The sequence below is a fragment of the Gastrolobium bilobum genome, unplaced genomic scaffold (assembly GCF_033153095.1).
Source record: "Gastrolobium bilobum isolate Gb01-03AN ecotype WA unplaced genomic scaffold, APGP_CSIRO_Gbil_v1 utg9312, whole genome shotgun sequence".
NCBI lineage: Eukaryota > Viridiplantae > Streptophyta > Magnoliopsida > Fabales > Fabaceae > Gastrolobium > Gastrolobium bilobum.
Window position 1 is genome coordinate 328,684 of NW_026898497.1, and position 22,026 is coordinate 350,709.

At 36.6% G+C, this 22,026-nt stretch overlaps 2 protein-coding genes across 3 annotated transcripts; one reads left to right on the forward strand and one right to left on the reverse strand.

Annotated features, from left to right (window-relative positions):
* The first annotated feature begins 11,208 nt into the window (after window positions 1-11,208).
* On the forward strand, window positions 11,209-13,744 carry LOC133316904 (ACD11 homolog protein). Its single transcript, XM_061518703.1, has 4 exons — window positions 11,209-11,602; window positions 12,479-12,651; window positions 12,893-13,038; window positions 13,336-13,744. The coding sequence occupies exons 1-4, from the start codon at window positions 11,321-11,323 to the stop codon at window positions 13,440-13,442; spliced, it is 708 nt and encodes a 235-aa protein (XP_061374687.1). The 5' UTR covers window positions 11,209-11,320; the 3' UTR covers window positions 13,443-13,744.
* An 835-nt stretch (window positions 13,745-14,579) lies between these two features.
* LOC133316882 (dihydrolipoyllysine-residue acetyltransferase component 4 of pyruvate dehydrogenase complex, chloroplastic-like) lies at window positions 14,580-18,351 on the reverse strand. Of its 2 annotated transcripts, XM_061518680.1 has the most exons (7): window positions 17,685-18,351; window positions 17,458-17,630; window positions 17,179-17,370; window positions 17,010-17,097; window positions 16,845-16,915; window positions 16,655-16,738; window positions 14,580-14,917 (listed from the first exon to the last, which is right to left on the reverse strand). In XM_061518680.1, exons 1-7 carry the CDS (start codon window positions 18,331-18,333, stop codon window positions 14,813-14,815), a joined length of 1,362 nt encoding a protein of 453 aa, XP_061374664.1. In that variant the 5' UTR covers window positions 18,334-18,351; the 3' UTR covers window positions 14,580-14,812. The 2 variants fall into 2 exon arrangements, with proteins under 2 accessions (XP_061374664.1, XP_061374663.1); XM_061518679.1 differs by having other exon boundaries at window positions 17,458-18,351.
* Between the last annotated feature and the right edge of the window lie 3,675 nt (window positions 18,352-22,026).

Consider the following 22,026-nt stretch of genomic DNA (forward strand, 5'->3'; position numbering starts at 1 on the left):
GAGGTAGATTCAAATTTCTTGCACTTTCTTAATTTTTTTTTTAAAAATATCAATTAAACTTATAAAATATTATTGCCTTTGTTATATAATTCAAAATGCATAGATGTTAAAGTGATAAAATATGGCTTAGCTTAGCATCAATTCACCAAACTTATTTCGGCAAAATCTGAAGGATTGGCACATGGTAACGCGGATGACAGCTATAACAGCCGTTGATAATAAATAAAGCTGATAACACATTTAGAATCTGTTTCGAGTTTCAACATCCAGAATCTGAAAACAAGCTTTTACTATTTTGCGGAAAAATATAAAGAGAGAAAACCTTGAAAAAATCAGTTGTTATTATTAAGCGAGTAATACATGTAGTAAAACAATATTAATTAATTAAAATTGATAGAGTATTATAGAGTGTAGAGTGGAGTGTAGGAGCAGCACCGTCCCAACCGGTGCATTTCCATCAACGGTTGCAGAGAAAATGACAACCACCTTAACTGCACCATATATTATGATGTTCTGAATTTTGCCCCCATTGCATCTTTACCTTGGCGTCTCCTCCACTGTAACCACAATCTCACCACCGTAAACCTATGAGCAGTGGCGGAGTCACTTTAGAACCAGCAAATGTATTGGGACCGGCTGGTTTTCAAAAATGGTTAGTTTCCTGTTTGTAGAACTATGGAAATAACAGCTTCTTCCATAGATGGCAATGGCTGATTTTTTTTTAGGAATTGATAATTGGAACGAGCTAAAAATTATGTCTGGACTAGCTACGATTGATTAGATTGTTAAGCTTCCAGTTCATTATCATTAAGATTATAAAAATACACCTTATGTATTCTACATTCATTGTTGAGAATAACAAAGTTTGGTCACACTCAATCACTTTGATTCTCTCCTTATTTTCTGTCTCTGCAGCTCTCACTTGATTCTGAACTTCACCACGACGTTTAGCAGCCGCCACCAGCCAGTACTGATATGTTTCTTGCACATCAAAAAAGTCAACATACCTAATATATTGCAGGAAGCACTTGGACAACAATCGATTATGATTGATATATAGTTGTGTTGTGGAACTTAAATTTTTAGCAAAGAGAACAATCCCTCCAAATTTTTTAAAAATCTGACAAGATTAAAAAAAAAAAAAAAAAATACTCTCAGTTAAACCCACATCAAGTATGAGGTGAAGACAATTCTTGTATGCAGTGTTATCTTTGCATAATTACAAAGAAACTCTTTCCTGAATTCGAACCCATGACCTTTCAATCATGCAACAACAACTGTTCTGGTTCTATTCAAGAAAATTAGATAGGCTCCTAATCTTAAATATTATCAAAATGTTACATTACCCCCTAAAACTATAATCCTACATCCTCTTAACATATGCGTTGAATTTGTCGAAAGTGCTTTTGGGCTGCCACGTTAGCAGTGTTTGATACATCGTCTTTCTTCTTGTTCAACATATTTTCCTCGGACGCTGTGGTGGAGTGTGAATGAGAAGCAGCAGCAGCAGCAAAAAGTTGAGCTATGGACTCCATAAAGCAGGTCAACAGAGGCAAGCTTGAGCACACAAGTACTCCAAATCTGATATTCATGGCTAATTAATTGCTCCGCAAAGTTCAGTTATCAAAGTTTTAGTTCAAGCTTTTTGGTGATTTAACCATGGCAGTGTGCGTGCTAAATTTATAGTGGAGGTGGAGATTGGGACACAGTTGTCTGTGTCCTTGGAAAAGTCTCATCATAACGTGCGAAGCAAGCTACCAGAAAGGAAGAATCGTCGTGCTTGCATTATTTGTCACGCCATTTTTGACTATTAGAGGATAATGTCAATAAGAGAAATAATTAAAGCTAAAAGAAATCCAAAGCATCAAGAAATTTCTTATCTTAGATGGTGACTTTGGAAGTAGGTTAGAAATTTTCTAAGGATGATGAAACACACACAAATAATGTATAAGTGGAAATTTGTTGTAAATAATATTGATTTAGTTATTATTTAGTTTATTGTTGTATTGGGCCAAGCCCTTTGTTGTATTGGGCCAAGGCCTTTAGGTTAAAAGTAGGTCACATATTTTCTATAAATAGAGAATCCCTTGTACACATTATTTACAATTCTAATATATATCAGAATACCCTTTTTCAAGTTGGTATCAGAGCTCTCGATCTTGAGGGCTCTGCTTCCGCGCCTACGAAACCCTTTTTTGTTTTCCATCTCTCGCTGCCATCAGCCGCCACCGGAAAAATTTTCCGGGGACCTCTTGGACCGAGAGATCACTGCTTCTCTTTGTTTTTCTCCCATCTTCCTCAATAACAAGACCCCAAACTGAACCGTTCAACGTCACCTCCAAACAGAAGCGTTTTTCACTAACCAAGAACACTGTTCATCGCGATTGACCTTCTTTTTGGTGGCCATTCAACTCCGATCAGCCCCAGATAGGTTCGCAATCCTTGGACGACCTTCGCCTGAAAAGCCCAGCCCGATCGGACGTCAGACGCGCCTCCACGCGCCGCTTCTTTCCCTGCGCGTGAATCTCACGCGCCGCCAGCTTCACCGGCGCGTGACAGCGCGTGACGGTTGCTTTTTGGCTGCGGACCGGTGCAGTCTTGACCGACTCTCCAAGCTCGTGTTGGATCTGTGCTCACCTCTTTGATCGGACCTCGTTTGGTAATTTTTTTCGTGATTTTTTGGCTTATTGGTACTATTCCTTGAGTTGTTTTGCAGTATGGCCACTTCCGACGGTGATTCAACTCTAAACTTATCTGAAAAAAATTCTACCTCATCTGTGGTGACCCCTCTTGGTCACAATGATCTTCCAAATCTACATCAGAGTTATCGATTTGACGGATCAAATTATTTGTCATGGTCTCAGTTCATTCGTACTACCATCAAGAGTCGCAATAAGATTGCTCATCTTGATGGCCCTGCTCCTGCTGCCACGGATCCCGATTTTGCTGTTTGGGATAATGAGGATTCTCTTATCATGACTTGGTTGTGGAATTCGATGACTCCTGAAGTGGGTCGTCATTGTATGTTCTTGTCTTCTGCTATGGAGATTTGGGAAACTGTCCGCTCCACTTATTCCTTGAAACAGGATATGGCTGCGCGCTATGAATTGCGCAATAAAATATTCACTACAAAACAAGATTCTTTATCCGTGACTGAGTACTATGGCACCTTGAAGGAGTTATGGACTGAACTTGATCAATTTCAGAGTTTGAAGATGAAATGTACTGCAGATGCTACTGCTTTAGCCAAGGAGGTAGAAAATGAGCGTATTTTTGATTTTCTTGCTGGTTTGAATTCCGAGTATGATCCTATTCGGGTTCAGATACTTGGCAAAGAAACTTTTCCATCCCTTTCTGCTGTTTTCAATACTGTTCGGGGAGAGGAGAATCGTCGGGGTGTTATGATGAACCCTGATAAATCTGTCATGTTATCATCAAAAGATGGTGCTGCTTCTAAACCCACTGATGGGTCTGCTATGATTTCAACAAAAAAAGATGGTTCTACTTACAGGAGTTCCTTTCCAAAATATTCTGATGGAGCATCTTCTAGACCTAAGAAAGATGATCGCTGGTGTTCTTATTGTAAAAGAACAGGTCATATCAAGGATCTATGCTATCGCCTCCATGGAAAACAAACTGTCTTAGAAAAGATGGCAAGGATGCGTGGTCAAGCGCATTTTACTTCTTCTGATATAGCTCCTACACCTAATGAGACCCAACCTGCATTTCGTCCAGATGAGTTGGAACGACTTCGAACCATACTTGATTCTCTGAGTAAGCCATCTGGTACTAGTGATTTGGCTATGACTGGTATGAGCTCCAAAATTTCTTCTTTTCTTACTTCATGTATTGATTTTAAACATTCTTGGGTTGTTGATTCTGGTGCCACTGATCATATGGCTTGTTGTGCTGACCCCTTTGTCTCTTATAACCCTACCATTGGCACTCATACGATAGCCGTAGCTGATGGCTCCCATACATCAGTTGCGGGTTCTGGTAACATAAAATTACAGCCTTCCTTACATCTCAAAGATGCTCTTCATGTCCCTAAACTTTCTACTAATCTTCTTTCTATTCATAAAATTACAAAAGATTTAAATTGCACTGTAACCTTCTTTCCTACTCACTGTGTTTTTCAGGATCTCGCCACAGGGAAGACGATTGGGGGTGCTAAAGAGCAAGGTGGGCTGTATTATCTGGTGTCACAATCTCCTGCAACTCATGTTAAGGATCACATCTTACTGTCACATGGCCAGTCAACTGCTGATTCTCTGATTTGGCTTCATCATAAGCGCTTGGGACATCCTCCATTTAGTTTACTCAAGTCTTTATTTCCGTCTTTGTTTTTGTCTAAGTCTGTTGAGTCTTATCATTGTGATGTTTGTGAGTTTGCTAAGCATCATCGTGTGTCTTTCCCTTCTAGTATTATTAAAAGTGTTGAACCTTTTGATCTTATTCATTCTGATGTTTGGGGTCCTTCTAAGGTCCCTCATTCTTCTGGAAATAAATGGTTTGTTTCTTTTATTGATGATTGCACTCGTGTAACTTGGGTTTACTTAATGCATGAAAAGTCTGAGGTACCAAAACTGTTCTTTCAATTTTATAAAATGATTGAGACTCAATTTTGTAAAAAAATCAAAAGAATAAGGACAGATAATGGTACTGAATATGTCAATCACTCTTTTTCCCAATTTATACAAAATCAAGGTATGATTCATGAACTTACATGTGTAGACACCCCTCAACAAAATGGGGTTGCTGAAAGGAAAAATCGTCACCTTCTTGAAGTTGCTCGTGCCTTATTGTTTCAAACACATGTACCCAAATGCTATTGGGGAGATGCCATTCTTACTGCAGCATTCTTGATCAATCGTCTACCCACTCGGGTTCTCGATCATGTAAGTCCTATTCATTCCATGACTTCCTTTTTTTCTTCTATTCCAACTTTGCAAAGTCTTCCTCCTCGAGTGTTTGGATGTGTTGTCTTTGTTCATATTCATAAACAGCATCGCAGTAAGTTGGATCCTAGGGCTCTTAAATGTGTCTTCCTTGGATATGCTCCTGATAAGAAGGGCTACAAGTGTTATCACCCTGGAAGTCGGAAATTTTTTGTTTCTATGGATGTTACATTTCAGGAATCTGAGTCCTTTTTCCAAGGTCCTCATCTTCAGGGGGAGAATGATTCACCAGAAGACTCATCACCTTCCTTCTTTGAAACTTCAGTGTCTACTCCTTCACCTGTGTCAGTGTCTCTTCCTCTTGTTCCTGTTCCTAATGTGTCTGTGACTGATCCTCCTATGACTGATACATCAAGTACACAAGAGATACGGAAGATTGTAACACCTGAATTGGTATATCAAAGAAGGAAACAGCCCACATTGCCTCAACAGCAACCTCAATCGTCTGAACCACTGGTAAGTCCTGAATCTCATATTTCTGATCATGATACTTCTGATGACTTACCCATTACTACTGCTTCTGATGATTTACCCATTGCTTTAAGAAAAGGAAAAAGATCTTGTTCCAAGAAATCTTGTTCTTCCTGTCCCTCTTGTACTCAATACCCTATCTCCCATTTTGTTTCCTCTGCTAATCTTTCTGTGCAGCACAAAAGCTTTGTTTCAGCACTAGATTCTACTTCAATCCCAAAATCAGTACATGAAGCTTTGAGAGATGGGAATTGGGCTCAAGCCATGCAAGATGAGATGAATGCATTGGAGAAAAATAAAACATGGGAGGTTATTGATAGACCCAACGGAAAGAAAGCAGTAGGGTGCAGATGGGTTTATACCCTAAAATATAATTCTGATGGCACTCTTGAGAGATACAAGGCTCGATTAGTCGCCAAAGGTTACACTCAAACCTATGGCATTGATTATGAAGAAACCTTTGCTCCAGTTGCAAAAATGAATACAGTGAGAATCTTGTTGTCCCTTGCTGCCCATTACAATTGGGATATAAATCAATTTGATGTGAAAAATGCTTTCCTCAATGGTGAGTTAGAAGAAGAAGTCTACATGGAAATCCCGCCTGGTTTTGATTCTGTGAAGTGGGAAAATAAAGTTTGTCGATTAAAAAAGGCCTTGTATGGATTGAAGCAGTCACCTCGTGCTTGGTTTGGGAGGTTTACTAAGGTTATGATGACCTTAGGATATAGACAGAGTCAAGGAGATCACACTCTTTTCTTCAAGCACTCCCAAAACGGGAAGCTTACTGTGCTCCTTGTATATGTTGATGATATTATTATCACAGGTAATGATTTTGTGGAGAGACAGATTCTGCAGACACGGCTTGCCTCTGAGTTCGAAGTCAAAGACCTTGGGAAACTGAGATATTTCCTAGGGATAGAAATAGCTCATTCAAGCAAAGGAATTTTTATCAGCCAAAGGAAATATGTTCTTGATCTTCTCAAAGAAGCAGGAAAGCTCGGGTGTAAACCCTCTAATACTCCTATTGAGCAGAATCACAAGATGGGCTATGAAGAAGAGAGTCCTCCAGTTGATAAAGGACAATATCAACGGCTAGTTGGGAAATTGATATATCTGGCCCATACTAGACCAGACCTAGCTTATGCTGTTAGTGTTGTCAGTCAGTTTATGCACAATCCAAAGGAAAAACACATGCAGGCTGTAGAGAGAATTCTTCAGTATCTTAAAGGTACTCCTGGTAAAGGATTGTTATTCCGACGTGATGGCAATCTATCTTTAGAAGTCTACACAGATGCTGATTATGCTGGATCCATGACTGACCGTCGTTCTACCACTGGTTATTGCATGTTTCTTTGCGGTAACTTGGTGACATGGAGAAGTAAGAAACAAGATGTGGTTGCCAGATCAAGTGCAGAAGCTGAATTTCGAGCTATGGCTCAAGGCATTTGTGAGTTACTGTGGCTGAAAATTGTACTTGATGATCTCAAAATAAAATGTGAGGGACCTATGAAGCTACTATGTGATAATAAGTCCGCAATTTGTATAGCTCATAATCCAGTTCAACATGATCGGACTAAACATATTGAGGTCGACCGCCATTTCATCAAAGAGAAACTTGATAGCGGGTTGATTACCACTCCATACATTCCCACTGGGCGTCAATTAGCTGATCTATTAACAAAGGGGCTTCCTTCAGACAGATTTCAAGAACTTACTAGCAAGCTGGGAATGATAAATATCTATTCCTCAACTTGAGGGGGAGTGTTGTAAATAATATTGATTTAGTTATTATTTAGTTTATTGTTGTATTGGGCCAAGCCCTTTGTTGTATTGGGCCAAGGCCTTTAGGTTAAAAGTAGGTCACATATTCTCTATAAATAGAGAATCCCTTGTACACATTATTTACAATTCTAATATATATCAGAATACCCTTTTTCAAGTTTTATTTATTTTTTTTGTGTGTGGTATTCTTAACTTTTTGTAACAGGGCCTCCCCAATGTTAGTTCGGGTGCTGCTGGTGCTGGCTCTTTAGATTTTCTTCGCAACAGTCAACAAGTATTTTTTATATTTCCCTGCTCGCTCATGTACACTGAATTTCTTACTTTATAGGCCTGTCTTAACTAGATTCTTCAATTTTGTTCATTTGCATTTCAGTTCCAAGCATTGCGTGCTATGGTGCAGGCTAATCCACAAATATTGCAGGTTTTCTTCTTTGCCTCAATAATGTATCCTATATACTCTTCTTCAGGATTCCCTTATTCTTTTTCTTGCTGCAGCCTATGCTCCAAGAGCTTGGCAAACAAAATCCTCATCTTATGAGATTGATTCGAGATCATCAGGCTGACTTCCTTCGCCTGATTAATGAACCCGTTGAAGGTGGCGAAGGGTGAGATATCATCTTTAGATGTTCTTTGCAAAAAAATTTCTTTTACTTTGTGTTTAGATGGGAGGGGATGTGTAGTCCTTTTACCTATCCATTTATGTCCCGTGGCTTAATTTTTGCTGTTAATATGCTCTTAGGAACATATTCGGGCAGCTGGCTTCCGGCATGCCACAATCAGTAACTGTCACCCCCGAGGAGCGCCAAGCAATTGAACGTGTAAGTTTGACCTCTTGCCTATATAAAGCATTTTGAATGATAGACATTGTTTCCTTGTCCGAAGCCTATAAGGATAATGAAAACTTCAGTTTCATATTCATTTAGAACTACCTAAATCTACCTGGTGCCTTTTCTTGATGTCATCCCTTAGTTCTAACATTAAAGCGTTATATCCGTGTTTTCTTTTTTTTTGGGCATTATTTATCTTGTTCACTTATTAGGATGTTATACATATGGTGACCGAGTCTGTCAAGAATAATAGTAGTTGTCCATATCTTATGTTCACAGCATACGCAAACTAATATAGGTATTCAGGTGGACCATTCATTTGAAACTTAGTGGATCTAACTTTTAACCAGGCTTTAAGCATAACTTGTTCAAATTTGGTTCCTCTACTGTACCTCGGAAACAATCGGAGTATTGTTTTAACAATTAGTATCTCTTTTCGTGGGTGAGCGTCACTGAGCATTACATAAAAAATGTTAAGACTGGTATTTCTGGAAAGACCCCTGCTGTTACAGAGGTGTACCGGCCTACCGGGGGTTAACTTGTTAACAAGTTCCTATGTAGTTAATAATTTGTGATTTTTATTTTCTACCACAGCTTGAAGCAATGGGTTTTGATCGTGCAATCGTATTGGAGGTGTTCTTTGCTTGTAACAAAAATGAGGAATTGGCTGCCAACTACCTTTTAGATCACATGCATGAGTTCGAGGAACAATAGATCTCCTTTCCAATTGGTAAATTATTTCCTGTTATCTCTTCTCTCAATGGGTCTTTGTTATACTCGATGTTTAATGAGGTAATGTCTGATAATGTCAAATCTCAAGTGGACAAGGGGTGTTTTTACCTACTCCATATTATTTCCCTTGTATTTCCTCTCCGTCGACCGTTTTTCTCAATATTCGTATAAATAGTCGCTTGCCTTGTATTATTGGTTTATTGTGCATCCTTTTTACATGTATCAGTGTGAATCCTTTTAAATACTTATCGGCAAGTCTATAGATGGCAAACTTGCTAAAAGACGAGATTGGAATCATTTAAAATTATAAATGATTTACAATGACCTGAATTGAAATAATTTAAAATTAAATTTCATGTTTGGTTTTTATTATAAAAATTTGGATTTGCCTTGATTTAGGAATTATGTTTGGAGTTCATTAAAAATGAGGTTGATGTAATTGGATTTTATTATTTTATATTGTTACACTTACAATGTAATATTCCTAAAGAACCGAACCGGCTTATGAATTGAATTATACCGCATGAAAAGAATAAATATATATTTTTTAATCGGATTAAGAATCAAATAACTTTATGCAAAATCGGTTCAATAATTGAAGCATTTTGTTCGAATTAATTTGGGAAGCAGAATAACTTAAGCCATTTTTTTTCTTAATTACTTGCATGCTTTTAATTTTCTACCCCTTTAAAATTAGTTTTGAAAAAGAAATTGGTTTTTAGTTGAACCATTAAAACCAGTTCCATTTGATTGAAAAAGAACCAAGTTAAATTGTGCTCATCCCTATTGTAAAGAATGGTTATTATATTTGAAAGATAACAAAAATTAATAAGGATAAAATAGTTTATATTTTTAAAATTGAACTAAACTCTATACAATTATCATATTTAACATATTTTTTAAATCTAAATTTATAGATAAATATGACATTTTAATTTTAATTATCAGACTTTTTATTTTTGTTAATACTTTAAAATCAAGATCTAATTTATAAATGAAATTCAAGCTTTAGTTTTCCTTATGTTGCGAACGCACTTATAATTTATAAATCAGATAATTTTGTTACTGTTTAACAGGGCCTAATGGGAATATCCGAATATGGGATATTTTTTGCCTTGCCTTCAAAAAATGTACATTTTACTCAAAATATGTTGGGAGTGGTGGTAAGCACCTTTTCTTAGTCTATAGCTACGCCTAATGTGTCAAGTTGGCTTTTTAATTAGAATCCCAACAAGAAAATGTTGGAGCACTTTTATTGGTTGATCGCACCGTTGCAAGTTTGTAAATTATATATTAAGCGAATTGATGTCCAGATGCACACTTAAGTTGAACTATATAGAGGTATAGAATCGAAGGATGGTAGCTCAGTTGACGCATGAGAGCTAAGCAGGTGGGGGTGAGAGTATGTGTTTGAATCTTCCCAGTACCACATTTGAGAGGGGTTTAAAGCCTTAATCCTAGACCTATTCCGAATCAAATTAATTACGAAACAATGAACCGATTGGAATATTTTCAAAAAAATATAGAGGTATAGTTGATTCCGCTGTTTATTATATGTTTCTCACTCTTCTGTGATGATGCTTTTTATGTTGTTATCATTATTATTATATCTTGTTATAAGTTATAACACTATTTGAATAATTTTTTATTCAACGGATGAGCCACGGCAGAAGTGGGATTGGGAGAGGGAAAATGTGATGGGAATGAGACAAAAAATGTATTAGTGGGATTAAAATCGCTTATTCATTGCAATTTTCAGAGCTCTGCCAATAAAATTATCTCATCAAACCTATTCACTAGAAATTATGAGATCAAGATTAGAATTTTATAAATATTTCACAGAATAATACTTTTGTGATACTTTAATTTTTTCATAATAAAATATTTTTTAATTAAAAATTAATATACTTTGACTGTCTTTTTTATAAAAAAAAAATCATCTAGTACACTTTACTTACAGTCTCCTTAATTAATCACTTGAATAACTTAAGTTTTCGTCAAGTTATGAAACTATTTGTGTATAAACTTGAACGCAGTACCAAAAGGGAAATGAGAAGTTGAAGAAAATAGTGGGACCTACCTGGTTTTGAAAAAAAAAAAAAACAATATTATTATTGAGGATTAATGGACATGGTTAGGCCCAATTAGAAACAATATGGGCTTTGTGGTTACTAGTTAAATACCATGATAACGATGTTATGTAATGGCGCGAAGCTTCAACCGCAAACCCCCCCACGAAGTTACAAGCGGTTGACGTTTCACACCGCTTTGGTCATGTCTCTCTGCTTTTCGGGAAAATGAATAGTTTTGTTTTGTTTTGTTTTGTTTTGCAACATTTTGAATTTTCAACGTTAGGCACTCCGCATTCCTAGGTAACCTTCCTATACACAAATTCTCCTTATCACCAACGTTTCCCAGAAGCCAAACTCCACCTTCTCACACGCTTTTCCCATTCCATTTTCAACAACCAAAGACGCCATCACACCTTTGTTGACATTTCAACAATTCCCAAGTTTTATAAATTCTGTTTTTTAAGATTAGAAGAATCTAATGTTGCGCAGATTTTCAACGATGGTCAGTAGTGAGCCCGTGATGGATGAGCGCGTGATTAAACAACAGGATTCTGCGGCGGCGGCGGTGGCGTCGCCTCTTTCTGCCATAGCGGAGGCGTTTGAGAAACTTGGGAAATGGGTGAAGGAAAGAAAGAATGGTTCCACGAAACAAGAAGATATTCGGTTGGACGCTTTCTGCGAGGCTGCTTCTCTCGTCTCTGTTCTCTTCAGATGTCTTGGCCTTGCTTTCAAATTCGCTGAATTGGAATACGTCGCCAAGGTTCTTTTTCTTTTTCTTTTTTTTTATTATGATTGCAAAGTTTCAATATTATTATTATTTCCACTTTGGAATTTGTGACATCATATTGAAATTGGAGTATGTGATTTAATGTTGCTAATTGTTTTGAATTCTTTAAGCAATGGAGTAGAAGTGTTTGCTATCGAATGTGCTAATTATCTGTTAGGAATAAGGATTAAGGATGTTTTAATATTTGAATTATATAAACAGATTTTTCCTTTCGTAGTAATTATTGGAGAGATGTATATATTAATAAACCCATAAATACAAGTAGATGAATACATTCATTGTTTACATAATTTAAATATTATTTTATCCTTATTCCTAATATTATGTCCTTGGTTTTGATGGGAAAAACATGTACAAAGTCAGATGCCGTAGTATATGTATAATTTGGCAGCTTATCAATTCGTGTACTTCACGGAAAGATATACCATGGAATGGGGTCTCTTTTATAGTTATGTAATTCCAAGAGTTTCTATCATTTGGTACACGCTGCTTTTTACAGTTTATTTGAGGGAAAAAGTGTTTCTCCTTTTAAACCACACAACTTATGTCGTTTTACTCTTACGAAGAAATGGAATCCACGCTTTTACTTTTTTTATAACACAACTTTACGTCCTTTAAAATGACACACACTTTTCCCTTTATTTAACGAGTACAATGAAACAATAGCTTGGATTTAAGACACTTCATCATGCTGGTTGTTTTGTTGTTCTTTGGTTTATTTAGTTACTTTTCCTCCACTCATTCCTGCTCTAGTATTTCCTTTACTTCCAAATTTTTCAATTTATTTCATCATGTTTTCTGGGTTCTGATTTTGAAATTTTATCTCTTGTTCTAATGATACGGTCTCAGTTACATGGACTACTGGAAGCATCAAAGACATGTGCCACTCTAGACGATATACTTGAAGTTGATGTCGCCAGTGACACAGTGAAAACATCAGGAAGTTTTTCACGTAATCTGCGTAGAGTTCGGCAGGGTCTTGATCTTGTCAGAGCTATATTCGAACAACTTTTGTCATCTGAGTATGGGATCCTCTTTAATAGTTGCATCTTATCTTGTCTTTTGAGAAACCTTTTTTGTGTATAAAAACTTATATAAGATGCTGAATTATCCATGTGATATACAAATATACAAATAACAATGGAGTAGAATTTTCCTGTTTGTAAAGTTCAAAATACTATCGTGTACTTTCATATAATATCTAGTTAGTTTAAGAGCCTGGGGTTTAGTGGTGCCATCTGATTTGTTATTTGGCATTTTCAGTGATAGTTCCCTAAAAGAAGTGGCTTCAACAGCTTATGCACAGGTTTGTGCACCCTATCACACATGGACAGTAAGAACAGCTGTGTATGCTGGTATGTATACACTTCCAACAAGAGAGCAACTTTTGATGAAGCTCAATGAAACAGGTAACTTGCTTCGTTTTGATAATGTTCAGTGGATGACTTATTTAAAGTATCGAATCATACATGTAATGTGTTTATATAGAGATAAATTAAAAAACTGATTCCATATATTGGCAGTCATTAGTTATTCTTGACTATCATCCAAATTGCCATTCCAATGTAAGAAGTATCTTTAATCCTAACATGTGAGACCACTTAGATTTGTCGTAAATTTGACCAATCATATTATCATTCAGATATTATTTTCTTGTACCAATCCATCTTACAGAGACATGAACTCTATCATAAATGTTGTTGCAGAGCAATCAGCTGAGAAGAAGATGAAAAGATACATTAATGCCTCAATTCCAGTTATAGAGTACATTGATAAACTGTACCTCTCTCGAAATATTACGTTGGACTGGTGAATTTCTATAGAGAAATTTTGAGAAGTTGAAAGCCCTGTCTGCTTGTTAGAAGGTAGTGGTCTGGCTCCATTGTCTATAGCAACCCTAGTTCGCATGCTTCAATTTTTTGTTATAATTTATGAGGTAGTTATGATAGTTTCTCAACGGCTGTTGGCCCTTTAGGAGATCCACAGAACAACCAAATTAGGATTTTTACCAAAATGGTAACGAAAGGCATGTGAAACTTTCAATTGCATTGGTTTATTATTTTGTATTTTTTTATTTTTTTATTAGTAGATACATTGTATTTGTGTATATACAACATCATTTATTTGAAACACAGAAAACAGTGTAATTTGAATGCTGTAAAAACGCAAATAAAGATATTCAGAATTCAGTGCATTGTTACCGAATATCAAATTAGTTTTTTACCACTGAAGTGATAGCAAAAGGCATATGTTAGCGATTCAAGGTTGAATTGATTCATCATTTTAGATTTTAGTATACTCATCTGTGGTTTGAAAAAATAAGGAAGATTTAACCAAATGTCGATAAATGGTATTCAGTTCATATTCAGAACATTGTGCTCTCCTGCGAATATTGACTTGGCTTGGACTTAAACTTGCGACTTATGAATTATGGTTTATGACATTTAGTGTCTGGGTCTGTGTAATGAAATTTATTACCCTAATAAAGTATACTTCAGTTCAAAGAATTACAGAATCGGCTAGATTATTAAGATTTTCAAATCTGTAAGTGATTGAGGTGTTTTTTCGTCACACTAGGTAACACCTTTTATTCCTGGTTCTAAGACTGCGCAAAAAGACATTACCAGTTAAACCAATTAATTCCTTTGTAATAAAATTTAATAAGCTATACATAACCAAATCTGTACTAATTACTTCTTCTTTTCTTGTTTTAATAAATTTGTTTGAACCGTCCCCTTCTTTTCAACCCTTATGTGGCAATTGTTTTGGTAATGGCCTTCGATTAAGGGGGCGGGGGGAAGGATAAGAGACAGAGGGCTAAAGAGAGACATTCATTTTAAACAAGAAATGAATGTCGGTACTAACCGATATTTCAGAATCCAATATCAAATCAAGAATTGAAAAGAATACTAAATTTGTATTGCAAAAGCATAAGCTTAAAATTGCTTATCTGCTTTACACGTTGGTTGTCGCCATAATGGCCGTTTACATCCCCTACCCGAAAAAAAGTTTAAATAATTCAAAGCTGTTTCTCCCTGTCAAGTCAATGGAACTCGGAATAGCTCCTAAAAAATATAACAAAATGAAAGTGCATGAAAAACACAAAATGTTAGGCCTTCTTCTCAATACACGCTATCGACTCATGATCCGCTGGTAGAGACAATTTTATGTTATACGGAAAGACTACAATGTTAGACTTTCTGGGTTTTCAATGATTTTTGAGAATGTCTGAAGGAATGCGGCCAAGTCAGCCCCATAAATTATTCGGTGATCAGCTGTAACATTCACCTGAAAAAAGAAAGTTTAGACCCAATTATTTCGATTCACGGAGATAAAAAAATAATAATTATAATTCCATAAATGGTCCCGACTAGAAAACTGACATAAGAGTCATATCTGAAGTGTGTATGTGTCCTTGTATTTCTTAAGACAAGCGAATAACATAAATTAACCAAGAGTCATGACATCCATCTCTTATAAGATGATGCGTGCCTGATGAAGACTGGATAAAATGTTCTAAATCCTTTTTTTCAACAAAAAGCGAAGCATGTAATGTCCTAAATTTATAAAATTTTAATATAGTAGTGTAACTGTGTTTTACTGGGAAAAGGGCACAACGGAATTATTGTTTCTTCCATATTCTCGATGGTGAAGATAAACACAATTGTTGAATGCTTACAAAAACTTTCAAATCTTAGACAAAAAAAGTACAAAGAATGTCCACAATGTTCTGGGATATAATTCTGTAGTTTCTATTAAAAACATTTTCAAAATATAAATCCCACGCAATAAATGCTGATTCTGCACTTTCTATTACATACTGCCTGGAAAACGAAACTCAAATTTCCGACATTCAGATGATAGATGGTAGATTATATATTTATTTAATTAAGAGAATTTAACAATTAAAAATGTAGCACATGGCATCTCTCCCTTCCCTAAACTCTCTCCTCCCAGGTAGTAGTAGGATTAAACTCAAGAATTTTAAGAGAATTATCTGCTGCATTCGTCCAGTGAGAGGATGCAAGGTATGGCAGAGAAAGTGGAGAAAACATAAACCATGATCTGGGACGGGATCAAAATTTTCCTTGAAGAAGAATTTGATATTTGACTATTAATAAATGTTTGAAAAAAATAGAGCCTTAAAATTAATTTGCAGTGAATCAAGTAAAGAGATTTTTGAAAAACAAAACACTACGGAGAAAATTGTGGTTATAAGCATGTCCTCCACGTGGATGAAAAATAATATTGAAAGTTGGAACTCCATCTTTGATGACAAGAAAGAGAAACAAGTCCTGTCATTTACTATGTGAAGGAACGTAGCAGAAGAAGGATGTCAATAAACTATAAACTCTTCCTAATAGTATTTTAAGATGCACCTATGCCACTACGAATTAATCAAACTAGCGGACTAAGGTTCCTGTGTCACCTAGCAATTAGCATGACCAAGTGTCCAAGACCAAGAAAGAAAAGTCTAGATTATACTTTCTTCAATAGAGAAAAGGCATATGTTCCGGACCAGACAAGAATGGTCACAGGAAGCCTTTGGAAGGCTGAAAAACTTGGTTTACTGGGTAAGAATAGCAGCAATCAGAAATCCAAGAAATAGAAACTTCATAGGACACACTTACAGAGGTTTATATCAGTCATGACAGTAATCCAGGAAATAATTTAAAAATAATAAATAAGTGTGCATTATGGTGAAGATTTCAGACAAACCCATTGAACTAACTCAAGAAACATGTATTTGTGAAGTTTAACACCATGCAGATGAAATCTAGAATCTAGGTTATGCCCTCCGATTAAACCTTCAGAAAAATATCGTTGTGTAGCATTTTACCATGCAAATGCAATCTAAGGTTTATGTCTTCATATTATGACTCTGGTGCAATGACAAAAGGCCTTATTTCCATCAAAAAGTGTTTGTGTTCACCTGGGCTCTGTCTGTTGTTGTAAGCATAATTGCATAAACACACAATATATATATATATATATATATATATATATATATATCGATTAACTCACCAGCATTTTACTTTTCACCTTGAAGAACCCATCTGCATCAGCCAGAACAGTAGGCTTTGATGCTCCAACAGCCATGATAGCCCCCTGAATATAAGTGGCGAAGTTTAACAAAAAAAAAAGTTCAAATTGCCACAAAATGAGTCAGGGAATCTCTTAGTTCAATACTCCAAATACTGAGATCATCACTCACCTGGCCCGGTGGAAGTATGGCATCAAACCTGTCAACTCCAAACATACCCAAATTGGAAAGCGTGAAAGTTCCTGCAGGCACAATTAATTTTGGGTTATTAAAAGATTCAAGTTCCACGAAGAAGAAATAACCAATAACAATAATAATAATAATACATGAAGAAACCTGAATTATACTCATGAGGTTGCAATTGCTTTGAACGAGCTTTATCCACTAGCTCTTTCCATTTTTGGGACAACAGATACAAGTCCAACTGTAACAACAAAACAACTTAGTACATAAAATGCTCAATTCATAAGTCACAATATTGATTCAGTACTGAGAAATCACAGACCTTATCGGCATCCTGAAGAACAGGGGTTATCAAACCACCATTGATTGCCACAGCAACAGCGATGTTTATGCTACAGTTATAGGCGAAATTCTTGCCGTCTTTGCAGGTGGCATTGACAACTGGATGCTGAACAAGAGCCATTGCAGCAGCCTTAGCCAAAATAGCCGTCATAGTCACACCCTTTGGTTTCACCTGAAAAACACAACAATGCCACATCAAATGACCAAACCCCATATTCAACCATCATCACAAATTCACAATTCACAAACCAAAGCATACCCTCTCGTACAGAGCATCCAGCGCATCAGTGGTCACGGGATACCCAACACGGAACGTAGGCACAGAAAGACTCTCCACCATGTTCTTCGCTACAGCAGATTGCATTGTAGTGAAAGGAACAACACTAGAACCCGGAATTGGAGCCGGAGAAACAGCAGCAAAACCAGCAGCTGCTTTTCGTGGAGCTGATGTCGCCGGAGCAGAAGCAGCCGCCGGAGTCACTTTACTCTTCGACGGTACAATTCCGGCGGCAGCCTCCACATCCGCCGGAGTAATCCGGCCATACGGACCGGTCCCTACAACCGATGCAATGTCCACCTTGTGCTGCTTCGCGAGCTTCATGGCCTGAGGAGTCGCCACCGTCTTCCTAGGACCGTCGGAAACTGACTTAGCCGGCGGAGGAGGCGGCTGAGAAATTGCCGGAGCAGGGTTCGTGGTTTCGGCCGGGGGAGCAGGAGCAACGGCAGAAGGAGAAGCTGATTTGGCTGCTTTGGCTTTGGCTTCGGCGATTTCTTCTTCGGTCTCGGCGAGCAATGCGATCGGGGCTCCGACAGGGGCGGTTTCTCCGTCGGCGACGACGATGGCTGCGAGGATGCCGTCGTAGAAGGTCTCGACGTCCATGTCAGCCTTGTCGGACTCGACAACGACGACGCTTTCGCCCTTGGATAGAGTGTCACCCTCGGATTTGATCCATGAGACGATTTTGCCCTCTGTCATAGTTGAACTGAGTGCTGGCATGAAGATTTCTCGGATCTTTGATTGCACAGAGAAGGAAGAGGGTCTCCGGCGAGGGAATGCATTGAAGCGGCGACAAGGGAGGAGAGTGGTTGACGTGTTGGAAACCGAAGCTGAGAATGAAATAAAAGGAGAAGCCATGAACAAACGAAACGAAACGAAACTGTATTGAGATTTGAGTGTGAAAATGAAAATGGAATGAGAAGAAGGAAGTGGAGATGACGAGGGGGAGTTGGGCCTACTTCACTCTCTTCACCCAAATACAAATAGAATAGGCCCAATTACCTTAACCTCCAATATCAAAATATAATCATATTTAGACGTACAATTTATAATTATTTTATGTTGGCCAAAACATCTTCCATGATGTATCTCATTCCCAGCACTTCCATAGTGATAAATATTCCTGCATGATATCACAAAACAACCATAACTATCGCACTAACTCTAAGCACTCAGAGGCATCGAGGTATTTTCAACATGCACAAAGCAATAAGGTTTATGATAGAGAACAATAACACACTCTAAGTAAATAATAATATAGTTCCACCTATAAAAAAAATACTGATAATACGAATACAAATTTCACAAATCTGTGTTAGAAACGATTCGCTTGATACAATAATATGTGTTTACGCTTATTCTGTTTAATTATTCTTTAAAATAATACAATTTAACTATTAAATCATGTGATATTATCTTAATAATCATTCACATCAAATTTTAAGTTAATTAAACAGTTATAGATGTGTAATTTTATAGTCAATGTTTATTTATATTTTTAAAATATTTACTGATTTTTAAATTTTATGAAATTTTATAAACTTAATATATTTCATAAGAATTCATGAAATTCAATGTCCAAAAAAGTATATTAAATAAAAGCTATTTTTTTTTTCAATATTGATTTAACTGCTGAATTAAAAAATAAATAATTCAATCACATTTCAAATTCAATAAATTATTTAGTTCAGATAACTTTATTTTATTTTTGAGATATTCCAATCGATTCATCATTTTGTGACTAATCCGATCGGGGCAGGTCTCGGAATTAAAGATTTAAACCTCTCCCAAAGACGATAATGGGAAGGATCGAACACATGCTCTCACCTCCACTTGCTTAGTTCCTAACGCCAACTGAGCTACCATCATTTGAGAATGTAACATTTGAGGTTGTGTGCACTTTGACGAAATTGAGGTACCTCATTGCTTAAAATTTCCAATAAGGTTAGCTCAGTTTAAATACATTTTATATGATCTAACCTTATCACTCCTGCACTAAACACATTGATGTGAGGTATCACTAGATCCAGTGTATCAAAAAATTCCATTAAGGTTAGCTCAGTTTAAATAATGGTAGTTCCCTTCTGACATTAATGAGTCGAGTTCAACTTTAGCCTGATACCTTCACAGTAGTCTTCAAATTTTCTTGCAAGTACTGTTGGCTTGCTAACAGTTGTGCAAGTAATGCGCGCAAGTATACGCGACAACAAGTAATATAGGGCTGTTATAAGTCCCAGTTATCGTTCCCACAAGGATCGTTGGCGTTTTGAAATGACTAAAGTTTGTAATTGCTTAAAACTGAGTTACTATTTGAAAATAAAAGAAATAAAATTGTAAAGTAAAAAATAATCTAAAATGGACCTAAAACACTACTGTTCACTTTTCTTTTAAAATTTTCTGAATTACTTTCCTAAGTTATAAAATAAGAATGAAGAATTAAGCAACTTAAATGACAGATGTGACAAAAATTTTGAAAACAGAATAGAGATTGAAATATGAAATAACAAAGGAAATTGGAAAATCTGAATTGATAAAGAGGTTTAAAAAGGTGGGTTGAGTTCTGGTTCTCCTTCCCCACAGTGCTTGAAAAATAATTTGATTAACAAAAAGCTCATCCTAAGATTCTCAGTTAACAGAACTGTATTGTTAATTTTAATCTCTTAAAAATTATTTTATCCCAAAGTTGCCCACTTCCATGTCTCTATGCCAAGTGGGATTAGGACTCTTGAGACTCAGGTCCAATATTACATGAGGACTCATTCATTTCTGAATTGAGATCCCTTAGGTGATTTCTCATCTAAGTCCATGTGTCTAATGCAGAATCCAGAATTAGTTGTTTCTCAACAACTAAATCCTAACCAAACCTCTGACATTCGGCCAAAATGCAGATAATTTTAAACATAAAAAAAAAACATTAAACAACTGAGATATAAAAATTAAAACCAGAAAATCAAATATTTGACAAGCACTGAGGTTTGGGTATCACCTAAACCCAACCTCTAAAAAGTTAGCCACTATCCATATGGATGAAGCTTACAAACAGTAACAGAGAACTACAGAATTCACAAAATAAAAAATTCTAAAAACTAAATTACAGCACTGCCTAACAACCGGCAATCTCAGTGCTGTAAATGCATGTATCGAGTTCATCAGATGAACCAGAATCTCATTACAAAATAGAAATTAAAAGAAAATAAAAATTGTGCAGAAAGCAAGAACTAAAAAACGATAAATCAGAATCAGGAGTGGGAAGAAAGGACCGCTTTGACTCACTCCTCTTTCCCTTTTTATAGGGTTCCTTTCCTTCTTTGCGCGATTTCCCTCTCCAGCTCAGCAGGTATACACGCGCTCCTTGCGCGTTACACACCAGTGGTCCCCAACCGTTCCACAATCGCAACAAATTTTGCAAATGAAATTTTTCTCCGCACTCATAACAGTATCCTCGTCACTAATCTGTTTGTGTGTGGCTTCTAGAACAATAGCCTTACAAAGCAGGCTTGTGTGGTTCAATGGGTGACAGAAAATGAGACTGGATGATCGATTTGGATGGCTAAGTGGTTGGATTGAAATGAAAGGTTAAGGATTTGGTGTGAGGCTGTGGTTAGGGTCTGAGTCGTGGTTTGAGAAAGAGAGGATTAGGGTTCGTGAGATGACTCAGATGTTACTTAGCTACTTTTGTGTTGGTCTTTTCGTAGGTTTTGTGTCTTTCCCTTACAAATGGGCTTCTGGTGAGTCAATGAACAATCATCAGCCCATTTCTTTTTTTTTTCTTTTTTTTCTTCTCTTCTTTGATTTGGGTTTCTCTGATTTGGAAAGTAACATATGGGCCTGAAAATAAAAAATGAGCCATTAGTATCCAAAACCTATTATATTTCAACTCAACATAAATTTGGGGTTTTTAATCACACAAAAATTATTCTTTTCTCTCCATTTTCACATTAAACCATATGTTTCAAGTCTCATTTAAGAGACTTATCAGGTACCAACTTCGTCATCATGTCGGACCAATTGAGGTTGGTGTGCACTTTGACTAGTTCGAGTTGTCTATCTTCCACCACATCCAGGATCCAGTGATACCTCACATAAATATGTTTAGTGTGGAAGTAATAAGTCTAATTCTTCCCAAAATGAATTTCACTTTAATTGTCAGAGTTGTTCATCCTCCACCACATGGTTTGATTAGATTTTATAGTTAAAGTAAAGATGGCGGGATGGATGGCTTACTCAATTTTCAAAAGATAACATGGCATGTGTGGTCCCAAAAAACTCTCAGGTGCTCTTTGGTTGGGGTTTCTTAAAATTTTTCCATCCAAATCAAGCTGGCAATTGTTGATTTCCTTGTTTGGTAGAGAGTTTCTTAAAATTTCTCCATCTATTCATATTGCATAGCTATTCAGATTTGGCCTTTGAAATGGAGCAATTATCACTGTTTAAAAAGCTTTCTTCGACGTGATTTTTCTTAGTTAGATGGGTAAATGGCAAAAGGTGAAAGTTAACCCAGACCAAAATATCCTCAGGTTACCAAATTTTCTCAGTAATTTTTTTTTCAAC